The 25,220-nt window shown below is 44.1% G+C and overlaps 2 protein-coding genes across 5 annotated transcripts in view; one reads left to right on the top strand and one right to left on the bottom strand.

Annotated features, from left to right (window-relative positions):
- PITPNC1 (phosphatidylinositol transfer protein cytoplasmic 1) overlaps window positions 1-25,220 on the top strand; it is a 240,208-nt gene that overhangs the window by 51,810 nt on the left and 163,178 nt on the right. The gene's annotated exons all lie outside the window — the stretch shown is intronic.
- On the bottom strand, window positions 1,050-14,056 carry LOC119003553 (thymosin beta-4-like). Its single transcript, XM_037070006.1, has 2 exons — window positions 14,020-14,056; window positions 1,050-1,231 (listed from the first exon to the last, which is right to left on the bottom strand). Exons 1-2 carry the CDS (start codon window positions 14,054-14,056, stop codon window positions 1,050-1,052), a joined length of 219 nt encoding a protein of 72 aa, XP_036925901.1.

Genomic DNA, 25,220 nt, shown 5'->3' with positions numbered 1-25,220 from the left:
AGGTCAGACAGGGCTGAGGCCCAACCAGGAATTTGGGACATGGCCTTCTTTCAAAGGGAGCCACAGAGAATTATAAGCAAGGGAGTGATATAATTTGTGCCTCTTTGCCATGTGCAGAGTCAAGGTCAGAGTGGGGACAGGGATAAAAGTCGAGGGTGACTTGGACTTCTGGGCATGCGAGATAAAGGGGACTTGTTCTGATGGCCTTCTGTGTCATCAGTTGAATCAATATTCTAATACAGAATCAAAATTTGTGTCCACCTGCAGCCTCAGAAGTGACCCTGTTTGGAAATACGGGCTTTGCAGATGCAGACTAGTTGAGGGTCTTGGGAAGAAACCAAGACCTAAATCCCTAACCAAGACCTTCTTCTTCTGGACGTAGGGCAGACCTAAATCCCGTGACTGGTATCCTTTGAAAAAGAGAAGGCACAGTGACACAGAACAGGTGGCCATGTGAAGATGGAGGCAGACATTGGAATTAATGCATTTGCAAGCCGAGGAGGCCTAAGACCACCGGAAACCGGAAGAGGCAGAAAGGGCTCTTCCCCAGGGCCCCCAGTGGGTGCTGCCCTGCTGACACTATGATTTTGTACTGGTAGCCTTCAGAGCTGAGAGAATAGTTTTCTGTTGTCTTTTTTTTTTTTTTTCAGGTTTTAAAACTTTTTATTTGCATACTTAAAAAATGTACATTCCAATAATGAAAATAATCTTAACCACACACAAAAAGGAGCACTCTGATTAAACTGCATTTTACAGCCTGCAGGACACCTCGGACCAGCATGGTTTTTATTCTGGATTTCACTGTCATCCCACCCAGCTTCTTCCTTCACCAACACACAAGTTCTTCTCCTTCCCCGCCAGCCAGCCAGGTGGATGGGAGGGGCAGGCGGGGCCTTCACTGTCAGTAGTTCTCTGATGTGAAAAGGGGCAGCGCAGTCAGTTAAACTGATCCAACCTCTCTGCATTTCACAAAGTTAAAAAGCTAAAAGAATTAAAATAAGAGGGCAATGCTTGTGGTATGTATGGTGCATATTGGCGGTGCGCCCTCATTAGGATTCGCCCGCTCCCTTCACTGGTTCAGTCATTTCTTTGGCAAGCAGTAGATTTTTCTCTTGCATTTCTGTCTTCTTCAGTTCTGATTTATCAGATTTCTCAATCTTGGCCACGGTGGGTTTGTCACACGTGGTTGAGGAGAAAGTAGAGTGAGGTGCGCCAATGAGAAGAGTCCAATCTGCTCAGTGATGGCCACCAAGTCAATTTCTTTTGTCTTTAAGCCACCTGGTTTGTGGTACTTCGTTACAGCAGCCACTGGAAATTAATACGTACACCTTCCAGGGGTCTCCATTCTCTTAGGAGATTTGCACTGGGGTGAGGAGCATGGTCTTATCAGGACCATGCTCTGTAGACCTTAAAGTCGGGAAGGGTGCTCTTACCTGGAACTCGAAGGAGCTCAGAGGAGGTTTCTGATGAACGTTGATTGAGTGAATGAAGGAATGAATGAATGGGCCTTAGACTGGGCCATGCCTGGGAGTCATTAAATTGTCCCAGCCATGACAATTATAGTCGACAGTCTTCAGGTCGTGGCCCTGTTTGACAGCACAGGCCTTCTGCTGTGTGCCTTCTATGCTCCTGCAGGCTGAGCAACCAGATTAAGGTCTTTGTGGGAATATCTTTGGTTGAAGCAGACAGAGTCCCTAAGTGAGTCCCTAAGTGAGTCCCTAAGTGACTTTGTAGAAATTTGTGGATTTTAGAATCTGGACTTTTAACATTGGTTTTCTGAGCTCAGATGTAATTTTTCTTTCCTCCCTTTAGCTGTTCATGAGATAGGTCAGGTTAGGAGAACTGGAGAAGTAACCCAGTAGCATAATCCTGTGCCCCAGCAACAAAAATCAGCCCTGTTGCCAGCTTGCTACTTACTGTTGTGTTTTTTAGAGTTGAAAGTGCTGAAAAGGGAGAGGAATCTCCAAGCCACAAAAATTTAGTTTTCTTATAATCCTGCCAGAGGTCTACCCCCTCTGCTCCTATAAATTTCTCTTGGCCTGTCCTGCAGAAAGTGTACTTGGATTGAAATAAAGATCTTTTTTTTTTTAAAAAAAATAAGGTAATGTACTGTGCTCTTCTCCATAAAACACTGGTCCAACTGGCAATGCTGTGTTGTTGGGCTCCCGTCTGTCCCAGGACACCTGGCCCTTTGTCTTGGTGATACAAATTCCTGGTTGTGTCCAGACACACAGTAAGCACTGAATGAATGCTTCTTTAATTGAAATCAGGGCTGGTGTTGCAATAGTTTGTTTGCACTGTAAAGAAGCATCCAATTTGCTTAGGAAATTGGCTAGTATGTGTACCTACACCCCATGTCATTTTCAGTGTCAGTTTCTCTTCTGTGTAATTGATGAACTTCCTAATGTAGATTAAAAAAAATCAAGCTCTGTATTTAGTAAAAAAAATACAGAATAAGATTCAAAACAGCCATGTTTGCTGTTGGCATGGTGGTTACCCTCCTCATTCTTGTGTATGTCATAACAATACCACATTTGTAGAAACAAAAGTTTAGAAAGAAAAAGGATGACTTTTCTCCCTCCAGCTATCAGTGACAAGTTCAGCTCATAGTGTTTATTTCATTTTGTATCTGGTAAGAGGGCTCAGAGACAGTGCTGTGAAGCAGATGTGTGAAGATGTTATCATAACAGAAGCTTACTTATAAAAATATGTTATCCAGCTTTAGGTCAGGGGGCATGACATCACCCTTAGACACTTCCTTTTTGTGTCCTTGAATGTAATTATGGATACCATGAAAAATTTTAAAGATTTCATCCCTTTGTTTTTAGAGAGAAGGGAAGGGAGGGAGAAAGAGAGGGAGGGAAACATTGATCAGTCACCTTTGCACATGCCCCCACCTGTGATGGAACCTGCAGTCCAGGTACATGACCTGACTGGAATGGGAATGGAACCTTTTGCTTTGTGCACGACGCCCAACCAACTGAGCCACACCAGTCAGGGCAACAGTGTGAAACTTTTTGCCTCTATTTCCCAATTTTCCCACCTTTTCCCACATTAAAATTTTTTTGTATTTATTGATTTGAGAGAGAGAGAGAGAGAGAAAGAGAGAAACACTGATGTCATTCCACTTGTTTATACATTCATTAGTTGATTCTTTTTTTATATTATATTTTATTGATAATGCTATTACAGCTGTCCTGATTTTTCCCCTTTCGTCCCCCTCCACCCAGCACCCCCATTCCCTCAAGCAATCCTTCTACCATTATTCATGTCCATGGGTCATGCGTGTAAGTTCTGCGGCTACTCCATTTTCTATACTGGACTGTACATCGCCAAGGGTGTTCTGGAACTGTCTATTTGTACTTCTTTATCCCCTCACCTCTTCACTCATTCCCCCACAACCATCTACACTTGATCTTAGCCAAAAGGCCGAGAAGCGATCCCCACAACCATCTAATAACCATCAAAATGCTCTCTGTAGCCATGACTCTTTCTCTATTGTTCTTGTTTGCTTAGTTTGTTTTGTAGATTCAGTTTTTTATAGATATGTATTATTTTTGCCATGTTATTGTTCATAGTTTTTTTAAAAAAATATTTTATTTATTTTCAGAGAGAGGGGAAGGGAAGGAGAGAGGGAGAGAAATATCAGTGTGTGGTTGCCTCTCATGTGTCCCCCACTGGGAACTGGCCTGCAACCCAGGCATGTGCCCTGACTGGGAATCGAACCGAGATCCTTTGCTTCACAGGCCTGCGCTCAACCCACTGAGCTACACCAGCCAGGGCTATTGTTCATAGTTTTGATCTTCTTTTTCTTAAATAAGTCCCTTTAACATTTCATATAATAATGGTTTGGTGATGATGAACTCCTTTAGTTTTTTTCTTGTCTGGGATGCTCTTTATCTGCCCTTTGATTCTCAATGATAGCTTTGCTGGGTAGAGCAATTTTGGCTGTAGGTCTCTGCTTTTCATGACTTTGAATATTTCTTGCCAATCCTTCTAGCCTGCAAAGTTTCTTTTCAGAAATTAACTGGCACTCCTATGAAAACTCCCCTGTAGGTAACTACCTGCTTTTCTCTTGCCGCTTTAAGACTCTATCTTTATTTTTAAACTTAGTTAGGCTTTTTAATTTTGACATGTCTTGGAGTGGGCCTTGTTGCATTCATCTTGACTGGGATTCTCTGTGCTTCCTGGACTTGCATGTCTATTCCTTCACCAGATTAGGGAAATTTTCTTTCATTATTTTGCAAATAGATTTCCAATTTCATGCTTTTTCTCTTCTCCTTCTGGTACCCTTATGATGTGAATGTTGGACCTCTTAAAGTTGTCCCAAAGGCTGTTTATACTATCCTCATTTGGGGGGGATTTTTTTGTTCCAATTGTTTGTTTTTTGCTTCCTTATGTTTCAGATCATTGATTTGATTCTCAGCTTCATCTGCTCTACTGGTGTTTCCCTGTAAATTGTTTATTTCAATTAGTGTTATATCCTTTGTTTCTGACTAGATCTTTATTATGCTGTTGAGATCCTCACTAAGTTCTTCTTTTAATTTTTTAAATTTTCTTTTTAACCCTTTAAAGATTTTTATTTATTTATTTTAGAGAGGGGAAGAGAGGGAGAGAAACATTAATGTGTGGTCACCTCTCACAAGCCCCCAACTGGGCACCTGGCCTGCAACCCAGGCATGTGCCTTGACTGGGAATGGAACCGGTGATCCTTTGGTTCGGAGGCCAGTACTCAATCCACTGAGCCACACCAGCCAGGACTAGAAGATCTTCACTAAGTTCTTGAGCATCTTTATAACCAGTGTTTTGAACTCTGTGACTGATAGATTGCTTATCTCCATTTCGTTTAGCTCTTTTTCTGGAGCTTTGATCTGTTCTTTCATTTGGGCCATGTTTCTTTGTCTCCTTGTTTTGTCAGCCTCCCTGTGTTTGTTTCTATGCATCAGGTAGAGCTGCTATGACTCTGTGTCTTGGTAGTGTGGTCTGATGTGGTAGGTGTCCTATAGGGCCCAGTGGCACAGCTTCCCCTATCACCCAAACTGGGTACTTGGGGTGTGCCTTCCATGTGGGCTGAGTACACGTTCCTCTTGTGGTTGAGTCTTGGTTGTTGTTGGCAGATCAATGGGAGGGACTTACCCAGGCCAGTCAGCTACAAGGACTAGCTGTGACCATGTACCACCAACCTTTGCCCTCTGTGGAGGATCAGCTTTGCAGGGGCAGGGTGGTGGTGCTCTGATGTCTGTAGCTCTTCACTGAATGTACTGGCCCTGGGTGTCCCAGGTGGTGCAGGACAAGGTCAGCCCCAACCTGTGTTTTGCCTGGGGCCACCCCACCTGAGCTATAAAACAATCTGAGATATCAGCTACTTGTGCTGGGCTTGGGGACTTCCAGTTGAAGCCAAGCTGTGAATCTAGGCTAGCTCCTGCCAGTATTGAGCCTGGGGCTCACTGAATCCAGCTGTTTCTGGTTTGAGATGATTTAGGAGGTTGTGCAGTATGAGCCAAGAGCAGCCATTCATATGGAAAAACAGCTTGGATGGGTCTGTAAGTTGGGTGTGGTGGAGTCTCTAGGAATCTCTAAGGCATGTCAACAGGGTTAGCCCAGTTGTTGGAGTCTCAAATATGGCACCAGCCTGCTGCCTCTGTGACTTTGCAGGGGGAGGGCTCAAAAAACAGAAAATGGACTGTGTTCACCTTGATGTCAGACACTTCAGCTTCTCCCACTATGCCACTAGTACCCTTCAAACCACCACTCCAGTGCTGGATCTCAGAGGGAGTGAGGCTGAGAAGGTGAGTCTGTGTGTGGGTTCTTTAAGAGGAACTGCTTGGGACTCCAGAATTTCTCCCTTTGACTCAAACCCCATTGGTTTTTGCAGCCAGAAGTTGTGGAGACTTATCTTCTTGGCACTGGAACCCTGGGCTGGGGCCTGGCGTGGGGCTTGGTCTCCTTGTTCCTGAGATGTTCCACCTAAATTTTATCCATCACATGTTGGTGAGGGGCCTTGTCTGTGGCCTTCTTACCAGTCTGGATGGATGTAGTTTCTTTAATTCCATAGTTGTCAGACTTCCATTCAACTCGATTTCTGATGGTTCCGAGTAGTGGTTGTTCTATATTTTATTTTTTATTTTTATTTTTAAGAGAGGGAGAGAAACATCAATGTGTGATTGCCTTTTGCAAGCCCCAGCTGGGGACCTGGCCCACAACCCAGGCATATACCCTGACTGGGAATTGAATCGGTGGCCCTTTGGTTCATAGGCTAGCACTCAATCCACTGAACCACACCAGCCAGGGCTTTATTTGTAATTTTGATGCGGTGGTGTGAAGAGGCGAGCTCTGCCTGCCTACGCTGCCATCTTGACCAGAGGTCTCTTCATTGGTTGATTATTGTGTGTGCCATTACTATAGCCTCTTCTGCTACATTTCTTGCGTATAAGTATCCCAGCCAGTGAGGAATAAGGAAACAGGAGAAAGGAAAAAGCAAAATGAACAACAACAAAAACAAAAGAACCCAAAAAACAAGTAAAGAAATAAAAAAAAAAAGAAAACCTCTTTCCCAGTAGGCAGTAACTTTGGATGTAAAACTTATGAGGCAGGCTAGTAGGAGGAAGGGAAGAGTCTGCTGGGAGTGAGAGCTTCTCTGTAGATTTCATTCAGGTTATCACAGGTCCACTGTGCCTGGAGCAGAGCCAACTAGGCCAAGGCTACTGAAACACGCCCCTTGGGTGCAGAATTGAAGGGAGTGCCAAAAAACTCAATAAACACACTGAATAATATTTTAATATAATGTTTTAAAAAACATAATTAATGCAAAATACTTTATGATGAACAAAATAGCAAAATGTTGACGTCAGGAACTGACCCTGCACTGGAAACTCAGCCTCATTCACTTCCCTCTAACCAAAAGTAAAGTCATTGAGATCTGCAAAAGAAAGGTTTCTCATTCCTCTAAGCCTGGTTTAGCTCCGGCTTTTAATTCTTGCCGTGTTAGGACCAGCTGTGTAACTTCAGGCAAATAACATCTCTAAGCCTCCTTTTGTCAAGTGAAAGTAATGCTTTCCTTTGCAGGGCTTTGGGGTGGTTGAAAAATTAAGCCTGTGACAAACTGGGCACATCGTAGATGCCTGACAAACAGTGGTCTTAAATAATTGATAACTGTTCACAAAGAATTAAGTTTTCTGGGAGACTCAAGCAGGTACCACCTATAAGCACATGAGGCACTTGCACATCTGTCAGGGTTAACACAGCTCAGTTTTCACTTTATAGGATGTATCAGAATATAGCCTGTGCCAGGGCTCTGAACTCGCATACATCCGTTCAACTGCTAAGTAACCGATTTCCTGTTAAGCCATAGCTCCTTGCCTGGGTCTGGCCACACACTGCAAGCTGTCAACTCTGTACTATACATCCCTCTCAGAGCAGCTCAGCCTTCTGAAGCCTTCTAGAGGTTGGGTTTTTAGCGGCTTTTATTTATTAAGAACTACCCCTCCTCCAGGCATGTGAGTCTCTTAAGCGCATTTCCACACCTGATGATTCATCTGGATGACAGCCTCACCCCATTGTCACTTGAACTATCCACAGTCCTGAGCTGGCCTCTGATTTGCTTTGCAGACGTGGGGCCATGTTCTTATCACCTAAGACTGAAGGTAACACGGGCAGGCAAGAGAGAGTGAGGTGGGGGTCTAGTTAATGTTTGATACAGAAAACTGTAAAGCAGCTCGGTTATGCTCTCCAATTGTGCAAAGCAAGGGAAACACCAATTTTGTCAGCTTTTCTTCTAATCTGATAGCTGCAAAGTCCATAAAGCTGAGCCCTTGCTTCAGTTATTGTTCTCCCTAGGCCTAAGGGTGCAAACAAAATGAAATGGGAAAACAATAGGAGAGTGTCACTCAAATAACTTATTAGTGTTTGGGGCTCTTAGTCATTGTTAATGGTTCATATGTGTTGAATATTCACTGCTTCTCCCTGCTCTTCATCAAGAGGCTGTATGAAGTAGAACTATGCATTTCTGGTTTTAGTTGTGTGCTTTGGATTTAAGTTCTTTTTTCCACCTAATTATTTATTTTTAAATATTTTTAAAAAGATTTTATTTATTTCTTTTTAGAGGGAGGAGGAGGGAAAGGAGAAAGGAAAGGAGAGAAACATCAACGCGTGGTTGCCTCTCACGCACCCTGAGTTGGGGTCCTGGCCTGCAATCCAGGCATGTGTCCTGATTGGGAATTGAACTGCCCACCCTTTGATTTGCAGGCTGGCACCCAGTCTACTGAGCAACACCAGCAGGGAATCCATCTAATTATTTAATAGGAACTCATTGAGCTGGGTGTAACATGATTTAAAAAAAAAAAGACTAGGAGAATGGTACTTCTATCCCAGAAGCTCTTAGGATACAGTTGGGTAGAGTAAATTCTGCTTAACATGAGCCTTAAGACCCACACCCCCGCGTTTCCACAGTCTCTCATTTCTACACTTGAGATGTTTGAATCTGGTGTCTCCTCTGTAACCCTCAGGGTGTGCTGTTGCTTTAAGGGTGGTCCATCCCCATCTCTTTTGCAGAGTCCGCTACCCATGTTGGAACCCGACTCAAACAAAACCGCGCACCCCTGTATGTGTGCATCGAAATATCCTCCTGTGTGGTGACAGGAGGATATTTCGATATTTATCCTCCCTTTCCCAAGTGGGAAAGGTTAATAAAAGCTCTACAATTTAAAAAAATACAAATATATATAAAGCATCATGTTGTCCCATCTGTTCCCATATCATTGTCAACCCTCATAAATCCACCCAGTGGTGGGGGTTCCCAGTTACATAGTAAGGGAGGGTCATGAAACAAACAGCAACAGCCCGCCTTTATTTACAGCTTGGATTTTTTTCATTGTGGATTTTTTGGCATTAATTTCGATTTCTAAAAAGTATTGTGCTGAAATGTAATATTTATCTGGATCATTGAGTTTTGGGCACCCCTTTGTTTTTATTTTTATTTTTTAAATATTTTATTTTTATTTATTTTTTAGAGAGAGGGGATGGGAAGGATAAAGTGGGAGAGAAACATGAATGTGTGGTTGCCACTCATGTGTCCCCCGCTGGAAACTGGCCTGCAACCCAGGCATGTGCCCCGACTGGGAATCGAACCAGTGACCCTTTGCTTCACAGGCCCGCGCTCAATCCACTGAGCTACACCAGCCAGGGCTTTGGGCACCCCTTTAAATCCAGCACCTCATTCGCCCTGACCCTGGTTGTGGTTGCTCCCCACTGTCAGATGCACAGCTGCCAGGTAGGTACCTTCCTAACAGACCCACAGTGGTTCTGTCACTTCCCTGTTGACTTCTGGTGACCTAAGAGGTCAAATCCAGGCCCCCTGGTTTGGCTGCAAGCCCTTTCACAATCTGACCCGCACTTATGTCACCAGGGCACCTCCCCCCTTTTCAAAACTGCCCCTTTGTGACCCTGTCCCTTTGTGACCCTGTCCCTTAACTCCTTCACCTAACATGTCTGTCCCTGCTTAGCTTTCAAGCTCCATCTGGACACCACTTCTGACTGGGCTGCTTTTGGGGCTCCCCAGGCCAGCTTAATGACTCTGTTTTCCCATAGGAAATTGTTTCCACTCAGCTCCTATCTGGCCTGTTTTGCACTCACGATTTTCCACTGTGATTTATCTGTTTACCTGTGTCCCCAGTTACACTGCCAGCTCCTTGAGGAGAACAACCAGGGCTTTCCATGTCAAATGAATAAAGAATACAATAGGATACAGAGAAAAAGGCCGTGACAGCAACAATGGAATAATTCATGAAAAAGCAATAGCTCTTCAGAGAGGACACTGGTCTTAAAGTCAGGAGATCTTGCGTTCAAATCTGGGCTCTGTCACTAGCTAGCTCTTGGCCACTCATTATTGTCAGGTGTTCAACTCAGACATAAGCAAACGTGGAGAGAGCCCCGTATGAACCCATGTGTCCCCATCCTCCTTCTACGACAGGCAGCTCCCAGCCATTCCTGGGCTGTGGGGCTGCTCCCTCTGCCTCCGTGCCTGGATTATGTCCAAGCAAATCCCAGACAACGTATTATCCCATATGTCAGTGTTTCGGTAAGAACATTGAACTTTTAATCAACTGCAGACTCGCTATTGACCACGTGCAAAGATGAGCTTGCAAGGAGTTGGGATCACGGATGGGTCATAGGGAGGCTCTTTGAGGGAAGTCCTGAAGGATAGATATGGATTTTGGCAAAGAAGGTTTGTAAGTGGGGAGCTGTAGGTCATGTGTGCCGCACGTGGGCGGCAGATTGTTTTAGCTGGAACCACGGGCAGGGTGGGGAATAGCGAATGGGAAGGAAATTCTAGGTGTGGAACAGAGAGGGGGCTAGCCTCTAAAGAGAGGCAGCCTGTTGACTGGGAATGTGATATTTTATGTAACAGGGCGTCACTTTGAAGAGTTGCACTCACAATTGTGACGTGGGGCTGAAGACAGTAGTAATATTCAAACTCTGTTTCTCACGGCACTTGACTAACAGGGAAAGGAATTGTGACGGGCACATTTGAAGAAACTGGAGCCTGTATCAACCACCAGGCTTTACTGTGGGAGACAAGAGCTCACTTTTCCATGCTCAGCCCTACATAACTAAGTTGACCTGGCAACTGTGCATTTTATCCTGTTGGGTTTAATCCTTAGTATGAATAACAGAGCGAAGCTTTGTTATTTGTGGGAGTGGATTTCTGCTGCTGGGAGAATTAGCTGCAATCTTATTCGGAAGGTGCCTTCTGATGCAATGAGGTCTTTTGGACTGTGCATAAATAGAGCCCATTGTTTAGGCATTTGGAGCGTAAGGCTTAAATTGCTCCCGAAGTTCCAGTCGGACTCCAGGTATCTTTGTGTGGCCAATTCCCTAACCCCCACCTCCAGCCACAAGTAGTAATTTTCTCTATATTGCTTAGGACCTACCTCTTCAGCACCTCCCCAAAGTAGGGCACATTCAACTCTTTTTAACTGGACTCTTTTGCCTTGGTGTAGGGGTAAGGGTGGTAAATTCTTCTGGGTCCAAAAGAAAAAAAAAGAATGAATAATAAAAGTATGTGCAAGCTTAACCAGGATGTCACATAGAAATAGAGCCTTTAGGAATATGGTGAAAGAACTAATTTTGGTTTTGGTTACAAATTTTTTTTAATTTAAGCTCAGAGAAATAGAAGAACAGTATAGAGTGAGCCTATTAATGTCTTGCTACCCTGGGATCGCTTAGGGGAGAAGAAGATACTTCAGGATTTCTAAAGGAAGAGTTGATTATTTGTGCAAGTTTCGAAGCTCCCACACCACAGTTCCCCAGCACAGTAAGGGTTTCTGGGCCTTTGGTGTGGCGGGTGGGAAACTGCTTGTCTTTGAAGCCACAGAGAGAAGCCCCATCCTTTGAAGGTGTTTTCTTCTGAATTTTTTACCTGGGATCCCAGCTAATGCATTGCTGTTCTTTAAAAAAAACACAACTCTGTGTGTGTGTGTGTGTGTGTGTGTGTGTGTGTGTGTGATGAGAACTTTTAAGATCTCCTTTAGGAAAGTTTAAGTATACAATGGAGCATTGTTAACTACGGCCACCATGCAGCATATTACATCTCTAGGACCTACCCTGTTTTCCTGGAAGGGTTTATGGCAAATGATTAGTGGGCTTAATCCTGGTGTTTTGTTTTTCTTTTGGTCCCTTCAGTCTGCATGTGTCCCTTACTGTATGGCGGTGGTTGGTTGTTCTACCCAGAATGAAGTGATTTTCTTACCTGGGACCAGATGCTCTCAGGACCAAGGCAGCTTCCCTGACTTTAAGGAGAGGGTGCAGGTCTTCTCCAGCCCCCTGAGGACTCCACCTTTACTGATCTCTCCTCTGCTTCTCCCATCGCTGAGCCTCTCCAGAACCACCGTGCCTTTCTCCCCGATCTTTGGTGGTTCTGTGCTTCCAGCCCTTGCCAGGGGATAAGGTCTTCAGGTGCAAAAAAGTCCTTTCTCACTGCCCAGTCAAAATCATCGTTAGGCTGTATTTACTGAACTGCAGAAGCAGGTCCATTGATCTCAAAGTATTTATTGCTGTGCTCCTTTAAGTGCTAGCATTTTAATCTCTTTGCTCTTCCTCCATGTCACCTAAGCAATTAAAACCATTTGGTCCTACCTATTTAATTTGCCTTCTGTGTCCATGTTGACATAGCTAAATCCCTTCTCTTACGTATTCTCCTTCTCCATGCTTGAGGCTAGAAAGGCTTGGTGCTTGGAAGAAGGTAAAAGTGACCCAGAAAATTGCTTATGATGATGCTGATACACACATCTTTTGAAGGCTTGAGTGGGCATTGTCAATTTAATTTGGACTCTGTCAATTTGCTGCATTCGAATCCACCATTTTAAAGCCTTGCTGAGGACCAAAGATTAAACTGACATTGGAATAAATATAACACTTTTCTTTTAAAGGTATTTAACTGTAAAAAAAAAAAAAAGTAAGAAGCAAGGCTCTATATTGTCTTGACAGATATCAAAAAAAAAAAAAAAGCCCAACCCCAAAAACACCTTCCTGTCTTTATCTTGATAAGACATCTGACATTGCTGGGAGGTTTTGCTTGTGTGAGAACTTCAACATTATAATCTAGAAATCTCAGAGAATTGAACTCAGCTACTTTCTCTGTTTGGGGGTGGTGCCAAGGGACAATAAATAGGTCTATGCATCTGGTTACCAAAACAGTCAGATATGAAAGCTAATTTGTTTCGTATTAATCTCCTTTAGAAAATGTTAGTCCTTTGGTGTAGGAATCACAATTGATGCTAAAAAACGTGTTAGAAACAGAAACGTTTTTTTCTGTGCTAGTTCAGGTTTTGAATATCTTAATCACTTAACTGTTTATCTCTCTGGCAGTGAGGTCGGAAGAGTAGCCAGTGATTGCAATTAAATCTCTGAGTCATCTGCAGCAACATTTACACGCCCAGAAAGCCTAATTAACATCACACTTCATTTTTGCTTTGATGATTTAGAAGTAAATTTAGAATCATTTCCATGATTCTTGTGGTATTTTCCAAATTAAAGACTGCAGACATTTGGACACTGAGCTGTGTAAAGGCTAAATGTGTTTTCTCCCCTTTGCTGTCAATTAGATATTTAAGAACTCAACCAAAAAAGAAATAGCCACTGAAAGTGAAGGCCGCAGTCCCGTATCCTTTCTCAGGGGAAATGCTGCACTAGAGACTTAAAAAAAAAATGTGTAGGTTGCGCGCACGCGTGTGTGTGTGTGTGTGTGTGTATGCGTGCGTGTAATTTACCATTTTAACCATTTTTAAGTGCACAGTTCAGTGCCATTAAATACAGTCACAGTGTTGTGCAGTCACCACCACTATGAATTTCCAGAACTTTATCATCTTCCTCCAAAAGAAACTCTGAACCTGAAAAAGCTAACTTCCCTTTCTTCTCTCCCCCAGCCCCCAGCAATCACTGTTCTACTTTCTATCTCGATGCTCTGACTATTCTAAGGATCTCCTATAACTGGGATTATACCATATTCAGCCTTTTGTGTCTGGATTATTCCTCTTACCATAAGGCTTTCTAGGTTCGTCTGTGTTGCAGCTCTTGCCAGTATTTCCTTCCTTTTAAAAGCTGAGTAATATTCTTGTGTGTATGTACCACGTTATGTTTATCTATTCGTCTGTTAATGAGTGCACAGGAGGCTTTTAAAATTTCATTCTTGCTCACATGGTACATACACGGAAGGCTCGCTGCGTGAGGACCTATGTTGATTAGCTTGACTGCAGTAAACATTTCATGACGTGCGTGTGTACAAAGTCATCATGTTGCACGTCTTCAGTACGGTCATGAGACACACAGTGATGTCGTGAACAACAGATAAGAAAGCTAAAAAATTCCTGTTGCCGAACCACGTGGCTGTCACGGCATCGTAGCTGTTGCAGTGCAGCTCTGCGCTGTTGTGAAATAGATTGAATGCGGCCCCAGCCTGCACGCGGTGTTTCTGAAAGTCTGTCGCAGAAGACGGTGGCGTCCTAGGCCTTCACGCGCCCTCACCACTCACCGACTCCCAGAGCAGCTTCCGCTCCTGCATGCTCCATTCACGGTAAATGCTCTGTACAGGTGTACCGTCTTTCCATCCTTTAGACCACATTTTTACTGTCCCTTTTCTATGTTTAGATATGTTTTGGTACAGAAATAGTTACTATTGGTTATGGCTGCCTACAGTATTCAGTCAGTACAATAATAGGCTGTACAGGTGTTAGCCTGAGAGCAACAGGCTGTACCATGCAGGCCAGGCATGTAGTAGGCCACACCGCCTAGGTTTGTGTGGGTGCACTCTGTGGTGTTCACATGGCATTGAAATTGCCCTGTGGAACATTCCCCAGAATATATTCCCATCATTAAGTGATGCTTAACTGTATGTACAATTTTTTAAAATTATTTATTTATTTATTTTTAGACAGAGGGGAAGGGAAGGAGAAAGTGGGAGAGAAACATCATTGTGTGGTTGCCTCTCATGTTTCCCCTACTGGGAATCTGGCCTGCAACCTAGGCATGTGCCCTGACTGGGAATCGAACCAGCAACCCTTTGCTTCACAGGCCCATGCTCAATTCACTGAGCTACACCAGCCAGGGCTGTATGTACAATTTTTATTTAAAAAATAATCTAAAGATTTTATTTTTAGTATGTGCCATTTAGAAGTCCTTCCTACTTCTAATTTTCTGCTATTCTTTCACTTGGGAGTCATTTCTGGAACCCTCTACATGTGGCCAAGTAATGAGAACATAAGGAAGAATGAGCTCTACTCTGTGTTCCGGGGGTTCCTTGTCCGGTCACGTTAGGCAGACAAGGAAACGAGGCCCCTGGCTGGGTAGAAGAGGCTCAACCAGAAAGCGGGGGTGGGGTGGGGGCAGGTAGGGTGACTCACGGTTGGAGGAGGCCTGCTGCAGGGGGTGGGGGAGGCCTGAGGAGTGAAGAATGAGGGGCTCCGGGTCACACTCTCTAAGTTCTGTTGCTAAAAGGCTAGAAACAGATGTGAGCAGAATTAAAGGCTATGTGCAGAAGGAGAGTCAGTTAAACTGTAGTTCCTGCACACCTGGGCATGCTTGCCTGTAAATTATTTTCATATTTTACCAGCAGAGACTCTTGTCCCCCCGAAACAGCAGTGCGTCGCTCTAACCTCTTTGGCCTCTCGGTGTGCAGGAGCCGCTGTGGGGTCTGACCCACCGTCAGGCAGTATTGTCCCGAGTTGTACAGCACTTACATTTTCAAAATCTGGAGTGTGCGTTGTAGGCCCTTTTGTACATGCGAAGAATATAATTAACTTGTCCATGGTGGAAGAATAAAGTGTAGAATCTGGATCTCTTGGCATTCAGTCAACTGTTCTTTGTCTACATTTCTTACCTGTATCTGGTATTGTGTGACATTTTTTGGCCTCTCCCTGTGTTAGCCGTTTGGGGGCGTTGGGAAGGTCCAAGGCCATTCTCCAGGGTACCGATGTGCGTATCGTTACTGAGCAGATGTTAGAACTGATGTGCGTTTGGATGGTTGTGTGTGAGCTGAGGGCAATGGATGGAATCTGACCCTTAACCTGAAAGAGTGGACAAATGCCTGGATTAGAAATATGAGTTTTGAAGCCAGCTAAAACATGTACTTTGCTCTCTAGAGAGCAAATTCTATATAGTCTAAAATTACCTACGTTATATTCTGCCATTAGGTTCTCCAATCTGTGTATCTTTCCCAGTCCGATTATCATTGTCATGTTTGCTTTGTAATCTTGAACTCTTTATGAAAATATGTTAGCCGTCTGCTAGGAATAGACTGACAATAAGAACAACAGAGGAAAGGCATTTCCTTCATGCCTTTGCTCACGGGACAAAGTAAATCATGGTTTATTTATTTATTTATTTTTAGAGAGGGAAAGGGAGGGAGGGAGGGAGAGCAGGTGAGAAGCATCAATGTGAGACAAACATCTCTCCTATGCACCCTCACCAGGGACCGAACCTGCAACCTAGTACCTGCTCTGACTGGGACCTGAACTGGCGATTTTTCACTTTGCAGGATGACACCCAACTGCTGATCAGCAACACAGTCACAGTGAGACTTTGTAAATCTTAAGCCCTAACTTCTTGCTGTTTACGTGAACCCAGAGGAGCTTAACTCACTTGAGTTGTTTCAGTGACCATCTTTTTGCTAAGGATTTCCCAAGCCACAGCGTCACCTCCAGACTCTTTTCCAAGTTTGCAGTTATACACTGGATATTTATGCCTGACTATTTCCCCTGGCACCTCAAAAGTCAACCCAGGCCCTGGCTGGTGTGGCTCAGTGGATTGGGCGCAACCCTACAAACCAAATGTTTACCAGTTTGGTTCCCAGTCACGGCACATGCCTGGGTTATGGGCTGGGTCCCCAGTGGGGCGTGTACAAGAGACAACCACGCACTGATGTTTCTCTCCCTTTCTTCTTCCTTCCCATCTCCTCTGTCTGGAAATGAATAAACGAAATCTTTAACAGAAATTACCCTAAAGCAGGACTTACCTCTCACCTTCCCCCAAACCTGCTTCTGCTCCCGTAATCCTTGTCTGTTTTTAGTGATACCATCTTCTCAGCCACTGAGACCAAAAGCTGTCTTCCTTGACCGTCCCACCACCTCATTAGAAACTAAGGGTTGGTTCTGTCATCCAAATCATTTTGATCTGACTTCTACTCACTGCCTACAGCCCTGCTTTCCTTTATATCTTTCACCTGGACGTGGCCTCTTGCTTTCCACGCCTCTTATCTCTAAGTCATCATTTTTCACGTTGCCTCCAGCGTTAGCTTTCTAACACTCAAACTCGATAGTCATTCACCTCCTAAAAATTCTGTAATGACTTGTTATCGCTTAGGAGATGAAGTGCCAACTTCTTGGCAAGGCCCCCTGTTTCCTCATTTATCCCTCTTTCTAAGTGCATCCTGCCTCCAGCATCACGTCTTTCTTTTCCTTACTCAAGTGCTACCTAAGTTTTCTTGCCTTCTTCCCTTTACACACGTAAATCCCTACCTCAGCTAAATGTTCAATTGCACAATGTTATCTCAGAAGTTCTCTTTTCTGAAAACTTTTCTACTTTTTCTCCACCTCAGTCAGTTAGCTGCCCCTTTGTTCCTACAATTTTGTTTTAAACAGCTTTATTAGGAATAATTTGCATATCTAAATTCATTCATGTTAAGTGTACTAATGAGTTGTAGTAAATATATGTATTTGGCCCTGGCTGGTGTGGCTCAGTGGATTGAGCACCAGACTGTGAAGCAAAGTATCACCAGTTCGATTCCTAGTCAGGGCACATGCCTGGGTTGCGAGCCAGGTCCCCAGTAGGGGATGCATGAGAGGCAACTACACATTAATGTTTCTCTCCCTTCCTTTTGTCCTCTCTTCCCCTTTCTGTAAAAATAAATAAATAAAATCTTAAAAAAGAAATCTATGCATTTGCACAACCATTACCACAATCGTTTTTAAACTTAACATCACCCCCAAAAGTTCCCTCGTGCCTGTTTGCCATCAGTACTTGCCCTCACCCCAGTCTAAGACAACCACTGATCTGCTTTCTTGTCTCTATAGCTTCATCTTTTCATGAAGTACCATGTAAAAATTATACAATATGCAGTCTTTTGAGATTGGCTTCTTCCACTTAACATACTGTTTTTTGAGTTCATCCATATTGTTGAGTGAATCAGTAGCTGGTTCTTTTTGTATCTCTGAGTAGTACCCCATGGTGTGACGCACCACGTTTTATACCCCCGGTTACCAGTGGCGGATATTTGGGTTGTTTCCAGCTTGGGACTGTCCTGAAAATACTGCTGTGGTCAGCTGTGTACAAGTCTTGGGGTAGATGTATGCTTCCGTTCCTCTTGGGTAGATTCTTAGGGGTAGAATTTCTGTGTCATATCTTCAGCATATATTTAAGTTGTGAAGAAACTGCCAGACTGTTTCCCAAAGTGGTGGTTGGTGGCATTTACATTTTACATTTCAGCCGGCAATGTATAAGGGTTTCGGTTTCCCCACATCCTTGCCAATACTTGGTATTACCTGTCATTTACTTATCGCTGTTATGGGTGTGCGATGGCATCTCACTTTGGTTTTCATTTGCATTTCCCGTAGTCTTTTAAAACTGCTTTCTGATGCAGAGTGTATTGTGTTGTGTTATTGTATAGCTTCTCATCTGTGAGCTATTCTAGGGCTGATCCATCCATTGCACAGGGTATATGGTTAATGAGTTTGTTGAACAAATGAATGAATGAATGAGTGCATGAACGAACTAATACTTATTCTCAGTTATTTTTTGGAATAAAAAACACTGATAATTTAACTTCAGAGGTGATATAAAAGTCTAATTGCTTCCTTGAACAATTTTTGCAAGTTCCTAAGAAGCTATAAACTGATGGAACTAGGTTTTACTTTCTTTTCTTTGCTCGCGCCTTGGTGAGAGGTAATTGATTTAAAAAAAAAAATACAGACATGGCAAAAGAAGGAGGAAAGAAACACAATCTCTAAATGACTCAGCTAGTGGAAGAGCTTGGTGAAAGAGCCATTGGGGTTACCGGTCACCCCGAGGCTCCAGGTGTGGGATGTCACGAGTGCCGTGAATTGTTTGCTGTTCCTTCCACTTTTCTGTCAGCTCTGCAGACATTTTCTGTAAAGGGCCAGATGGTAAATATTTGAGGCTTTGTGGGCCAAGAAATAATATCAAGGACATGATGTAAGTGCTTATTTAATGAAAGAAAACAAATTTCAATGAAGTCTTATTGATGAAGTTAAAAACAATGGTAACTGGGTACAATTTTCTGTGATACAGGTTTACTAATGAGAACAATGGAATTCTGTTGGGGAGGCTAACATTTTGCTTAATTGGAGTTCAAAGTTAGTATTTCTTATTGTCATGGTAAAAACTGGGCCTCATTCTCCCATGAAGCTTCCCTGAAACACCAGGGTCTTCCATCCTGAGAATTCACCAGAACGTCTGTCTGCATTTGCCATCATAGTGTTGGAAAACTTTCCATATAGGGGAAGCAGGTTAAGACCATAGGCCCTGGGGTAAGACTTCCTGGGTTTGTTTTTTAAAGATTTCTAATTATTGTTAGAGAGAGGAGAAGGGAGGGAGAAATAGAGGGAGAGAAACATCGATCTGTTGCCTCGTGCCTCCAACAGGGGACCTGGCCCGCAACCAGGCATGTGCCCTGACTCAGTATCGAACCAGCCACCCTTTCGTTCACAGACCAGAACTCAGTACACTGAGCCACGCCAGTCAGGGCTAAAACACTTTTATTTTAAAGACAGTTTTAGTACATAAAAGTGTACAGACAGTGAAATGCACACCTCTGTACCCACCAGGAAGCGTAAACAGGTGTTAACATTGTGTCCCTCCTGCATCGTGCTCCGAAGGCTCTCCTTGCCTACTCCTGCTTTTCCCAACCTCCTTTCTTGGCACTTGCTTCTTGGAGTGCTCAAACTAAACAGTCTCTCTCTTTTAAGCATCTGATCTTCTATTTTTTAAATAAAGTTTTCTTTTAAAATTAGTCTTGAAGAGAGAGAGAGAAACATCGATTTTTTGTTTTACCTATTTATGCATTCACAGATTGCTTCTTGTATGTGTCCTGACTGTGGATCGAACCTACAACCTCGGCATATTGGGGCAGTGCTCCAACCAACCGAGCTATTTGGTCAGAGCCATTGTCTGGATCTTGTGTTAAATAGATATGGGCCTTCTTATTGTATTCTCCATTCACTGAGCTATTCTTTCATGCTCTTTTTTACCTCTCTGATGTCCTTTAGCAATTCCTCAAATCTCTCTTTCATTTTACTCGGGTCTCTCTTTGTGTCTAATCTGCTATTTAACCTATCCGTGGACTTTAAAAAAAAAAAAGATTTTATTTATTTATTTTTAGAAAGAGGGGAAGCGAGGGAGAGAAACATTGATGGGAGAGAGAAACATCGATTGGTTGCATCCCATGTGTGCCCCGTCCTACCCCGCAACCCCCGGCTGTGCCCTGACCTGTCACTTTCCAGGACCATGTCCAGCCCACTGAGCCACACTGGTCAGGGCTATCTGTTGACTTTTTAATTTCAGTGATTGTGTGATTCAGTTCTAGAATTTCTGTTTGGTTTATTTTTACATGTTGCTTTTTCATATTTTTTATCTGGGTTTTATTTCCTACTTTATTGTCTTTAATAGGTTTAAACACACTCATTTAGTATTCTCTTTTTCAAATTGTAACTTTATTATCACAAGTTCCTGAAACTCGAATAATCTTATTTGCTGTGTTTGCTGTCTTCTGCTCATGATATATTATAGTTTTTAATTTCCTCAGAGGCTGATCTTCAGAGGAGATTTTCCCGAGTCGATGTCCTGTGGCCTGGTAGCAGGGCTCCTCCAAAGCCATTTGCATCTTCTAGAGACCCCGGGAGAAACACCGGCTTGGGGCCAGCGTTTCTGCTACTCGCTTAGTTGGAACTTCCTGGGTCACTCTGTTCAAGGCTCAGATCTGCCACATCCATTTCTCAGGGACACACGAAATCGTCCCCTCGGACCCCTTTTCCAGAGGATGAGTTTTTCTCCCCTTGTCTTCCTTTGCACGAGGGAGCATCCTGCCTCTTCTCAAGGGTTTTACTTTCAACTCCCTGTCTTAGGGCAGCTCAGGGTTTCCTCACCGCCTTTGTCCATTGGGTTTAAAAATAGAAATCTGTAAATGACCAGAGTAGACCTCAGAGTCAGCTCACAAATTCTACTTGGCTTTCCCTTCCTGTCTCGGGTTATATTTTACCCAGCATTCCCAGGTGTTTGAAGTGGGAGGTGTTCTTTTCCCCTCACAATACCTTAGCCTGTTGCTGTATTGTGGGGGGAAAACTGAAGTCTCATTTGCCATCCTGAATGCTGTGTGTCAAGGCTTCGTAGGATGCTGGTTTCTAAGCAGTGTCGTTAGTGAGGCCCATGAATTCACCCCTTCCTGAAAAAGACAAGTGTGTGAGATCTCGTGGACATGAGACAGGTGTGTTGAGACTGTAGACGTGTGTGTTGAGACTGTAGACGTGTAGTACTTTCTGAGGAATTCAGAAGAAAGCTACCTTTATTTCCAACCCATGGTAAATCAGGAAGTGCTGTAAAAATGTACAGTTACAACGGACACTTAAAAATCAGTTATATTGCTTTATTGTTATTATTATTTCTTTTACTGCACTGGCCTGGTACCAGAGCTCTTCTGTTTCCCTCCCTCCTTTTGCCCAGTTTCTCGCTATCCTTCTCAATTTGTCCTGTGTCAACAGGGCCGAAAAGAGAGGTTGAAGTGATGTATGGGTACAATCCACTGTGCACTGCTAAAAAGATAAACTTAAATGAAGTGATTTATTACCTGTGGCAGGTATTCTGCACCCAGCATTGTCTATCAAAGCAAGTGCTCATTGATTTTCCTACCTACCCTGTCAGCCTGTGGATTGCCATTGTTATCAGCCCTGGAGGAACAGCTTAAGGTGGCAGGGAGTTCTCCCAGCCCAGGCACTCTGCTGCAGGGCTCAGTCTTTACTTGTGTTTCAGGGCGCAGAACTCTTGCCTTCTCCCGCCTTCAACTGTGTGTACCAGAAAAGGGAATTCCACAGGTACTCCAAATTACTCAAAATACAAGCAAAACATGTCATATACTCCCATTTTGAAAATGCTTCTAGAAGCTTCCTACTTGAATCAAATAGACAATAGGTCCCGGTAGTGTAGCGCAGGAGGACATAGCTGCAGGCCAGTGCTTGAGTAGGTCTGGTCTGTGGCTGATGAGAAACCCCGAGCATCCTGTGGGAATTGGTGAGACAGGGAACGTCCTTTCTCTTCAGGGGTCACACGCATATCACACAGGACATGTTTTTCCTGTTTTCCTCCAAACGCACCCATTGTCCTGGGGAGTGCCGAAGTGAAATCTTTCCAACGTTGAGTTTAAAGATAACTGTGTGGGTGGCGGCTCTCATCTTTGAAGCCCATTTGCTGGGTCCTTTGATCAGGAAGAGAGTCCTGTTAATTATTGGTTCGGAGGAGCGAACTTAGCTTCAATTTTTCTTTTTTTTCTGGTGTGTGCTTCGGGTAGAGTGATCTGGACAAGAACACCATACACTGGACACTTTCCAAATACATATTGGGCTGGAAAAAAGACTGTTTTTGTGCAGTTGGGGCGGAGCCAGGAGAATCATTTACACAACATGATGATTTCCTTAGCTGTGATGGCCATAGCTGTTGTTGCCACTCCCTGGCCCTCAAAATGATTTAACTAACTGGTGAATTTAAGGGGGGAAAAGGCCAGTTTGGTTACTAAATAATTATAGACAAACACATAGGTTGTGTTTATGTGCACACACACACACGAACTGACAGTAACATGCTGATGGTATTTGGTATTTGCATATTTTAAAACTATAAGCTTTCTGCCTTGGCTGGTGTGGCTCAGTGGATTGAGCTCAGGCCTGTGAATCAAAGGGTCACTGGTTTGATTCCCAGTCAGGGCACATGCCTGGGTTGCAGGCCAGGTCCCCAGTAGGGGGTGCGTGAGAGGCAACCACACACTGATGTTTCTCTCCCTCTCTTTCTCCTTTCTTTCCCCTCTCTCTAAAAATAAATAAATCTATAAAACAAAACAAAACTTGTAGTAGTTCCGACTTATGAATACCTTTGCATAGCAAGAATCAGTTTTTAATAGCTAAAGAGGAATGTATACTGATAGTATTTCTGTGTACCTCAGATTGGCAGGTGGGGGAAATTAAAAGCTTGATATGGGTTAGGTTTTCTTTTAAATACTTATTTGTAATACCATTTAATGACTTTCTTAACTGAATTTGTGGCATGTATTTCCATAATAGACATTTGGGGCAATATCAATTTAGCTTTCCCTGAGCCCAGAATACCGGTTCCTACAAGGTAAGTGGAATATTGCCTTCACACTGTAAATATTTTGTACTTCACGTAGCACACCGGACATCTGCGGAGGCAACACCTGCTTCCAGAAGTCCTTAAGTTAGGGTTGAGAAACAACAGAGACAGCAGGAGAAGCTACCTGAACGTGTATTAGTGCTGGAATGAAAAGATATTTTATGCGCTCACAGAAGCAGAGAAAAACTGTGCAGACCCCCATTATGTTCATTTTCTTCCCCGTGTTCCTTGGTGGCCTGATTATTCATCTGGCTGAGATGTAAGGTCTTTTGAAGTTCTAACATAATAGTTATTCATAAAGGCAGTTAGGCTGATGGCTTTCCCAGAATGTCCTGCTGTTCAGGATGGGCCTCATCTATATTTCAACGAATTTCTAAATGGGGGACACAGGACATTTTTCCTTTGATTAATTTATTGGGTTTTCTCGTCCTCAAGGACTCGTATGCTGGTGAACTCCAAAAGGAAGTCAGTAAAGGAAGAATGGTAAATTGGAATTGGAACCCATAAAAAAAAAAAAAAAACCTTTGACCACTGTCCTAAATTCAACATTTGAAATACAGCGGGCCAGGCGAAGATTTATGACAGCTGGTTTAAAATTGTATCAAGGAGCACAGTGTTATGAGTTATATAAAGTTCTTAGGCTGTTATAGACTGCTGTTTTTACAACTCTGGCTTTTAAGCTACTTTGCCCAAAACTTGAGTACTTTGGCACGTTACTGCTAGGGAGAACACAGAGGCAGCCTTCGCCTTTTTGGGTTGTTCACTAGGGGTACGCCCTCTGGATCCGTGAGTTTAAGATCCTGTGTTACTGGGTGTCCATCTGATGTCCTTTCTCTAATCTGAATAAAGAAGGCCTGGGAAATGAACCTGGTCTCTGGTTCAAGGGCATCAGCTGGGCTGCAGTCAGAGTCCTCTCTCCCTCCGCCTAGTTGTCTTCAAGGGAGAGCTGTCCTTGAACTGGACGTTTTCTTCCCAGGGTGTACCGAGCACTCCCAATACTCTGTAAAAGCTTGACTCCTAGTGTTTTGGGTCAGGTTCCTTGGAAGTGGAGTGAGTCTCCCGCAGATGCTCAGGGAGCGGTGGAGGCGGAGAGGCGGCAGGGCAGTGGGGAAGCAGGGCTCCAGGCAGGTTTTCGGGGAGGTGGGGAGCATGACCTACACCACAGAGCTTGTCTTCCCGCACCCGAGGGTCGGCCTTTTGTGCCCCCTCCTGTGTCAGCCATCAATGGGCCGTGGGCCTCTCTCAGGGCAGGTATGACCTCCCCGGGCAGAGTGGCTGCCATTCGCTGAAGGCCATTTTGTGAACTAGGGGGCAGACGGGACCCATTAGCAGTTGACACCCTGGCCACCTGTGCCTGGTAAAGGGACCCAGGCAGGGTGCTCGGGGTTGCCCAGAAGAGCCAAGAGAATGGGGTCAGGTGTTGACAGTTTTCTGATTCCTCTCCTTTAACACGGGTCCCCAGTCCTCCAAGGGCCCTCTTCAGAGCACCCCTCTTGCCCCCCAAATTCAGTGTCCTCAGCCCTTGAACAGCTTCCCTGCTGGACACAGGGGAAAGGAGGCTCAGAGGCCGGTGCCTTCTGGCGCCTGTGGCTTGAGCCGAGCCCCACCAGGAGTACGCTGGCGGAGGTGGGGAGGGAAATGATGAACCGTTTAATCCCGACCTGTCTCTCAGCTACTTTCCTCCAGAGTCAGCTAAAGGCGAATAGGCCTCAGCAGTGAGTATTCATTTTCAGCCCCAAACAACCCAGTGACCAATCTAGTTTTATAAGAAGTATTTTCTTCCTATGAGCAGGGCTTTGATCCTACTCTTTGCAAAATAATAACCCGGCATTCTTGCGTGAAGGACCATCTGATTTCTTCCTGAGCCCACTTTTGTTACCATGTTGGCTGAAGAGGGTGCTGAGGCATCCAGCAAGTTTTTTTTTTTTTTCTGAACTCAAATTTCTTTCCAGATACAAGATTGGGGGCGGGAGGTGTGCACTGGTGAGAGAGTTTCAGTTGTACCGTTTTCATCTGTACTCCGACCCAGAGTGACTGACTCTTTTGAAGTGGCTGTGTCAGTGACTGAACAGCTGCTGCAACAATTCCGAATTTTGGAACCAGGTATATCTGTCCCTTCAGCCATCTGACGAGGCTCTCTGGGTGTGTGCCCCACCCAGGTTTGCTCTACAGGCTATTGCCATTCAGGGTAAACACCCAGCTCTGTATCTTGGTGAAAAACTTAGAATCATCAAAAAGCAATGCCTGCCCTGTCTGGGTAGCTCAGTTGACTAGAGCATCACCCCAATACATCAAGGTTGAGGGTTGGATCTCCAGTCAAG

This window comes from Sturnira hondurensis, unplaced genomic scaffold, assembly GCF_014824575.4.
Source record: "Sturnira hondurensis isolate 20B ecotype Veracruz unplaced genomic scaffold, ASM1482457v3 Scaffold0018728, whole genome shotgun sequence".
NCBI classification, from domain to species: domain Eukaryota; kingdom Metazoa; phylum Chordata; class Mammalia; order Chiroptera; family Phyllostomidae; genus Sturnira; species Sturnira hondurensis.
Note: the sequence above shows the minus strand (reverse complement) of the source record. Positions and strands in the feature narration are given on the sequence as shown.

Excerpts from the sequence above, each read along its gene's own strand:
- LOC119003553 (XM_037070006.1), bottom strand. The coding sequence starts at position 14,056 with ATGCAGGAGCGGAAGCTGCTCTGGGAGTCGGTGAGTG. Across the intron at positions 1,232-14,019 it reads GCTCTGGGAGTCGGTGAGTG|ATTGGACTCTTCTCATTGGC; the intron begins GTGAGGGCGCGT and ends ATCACTGAGCAG.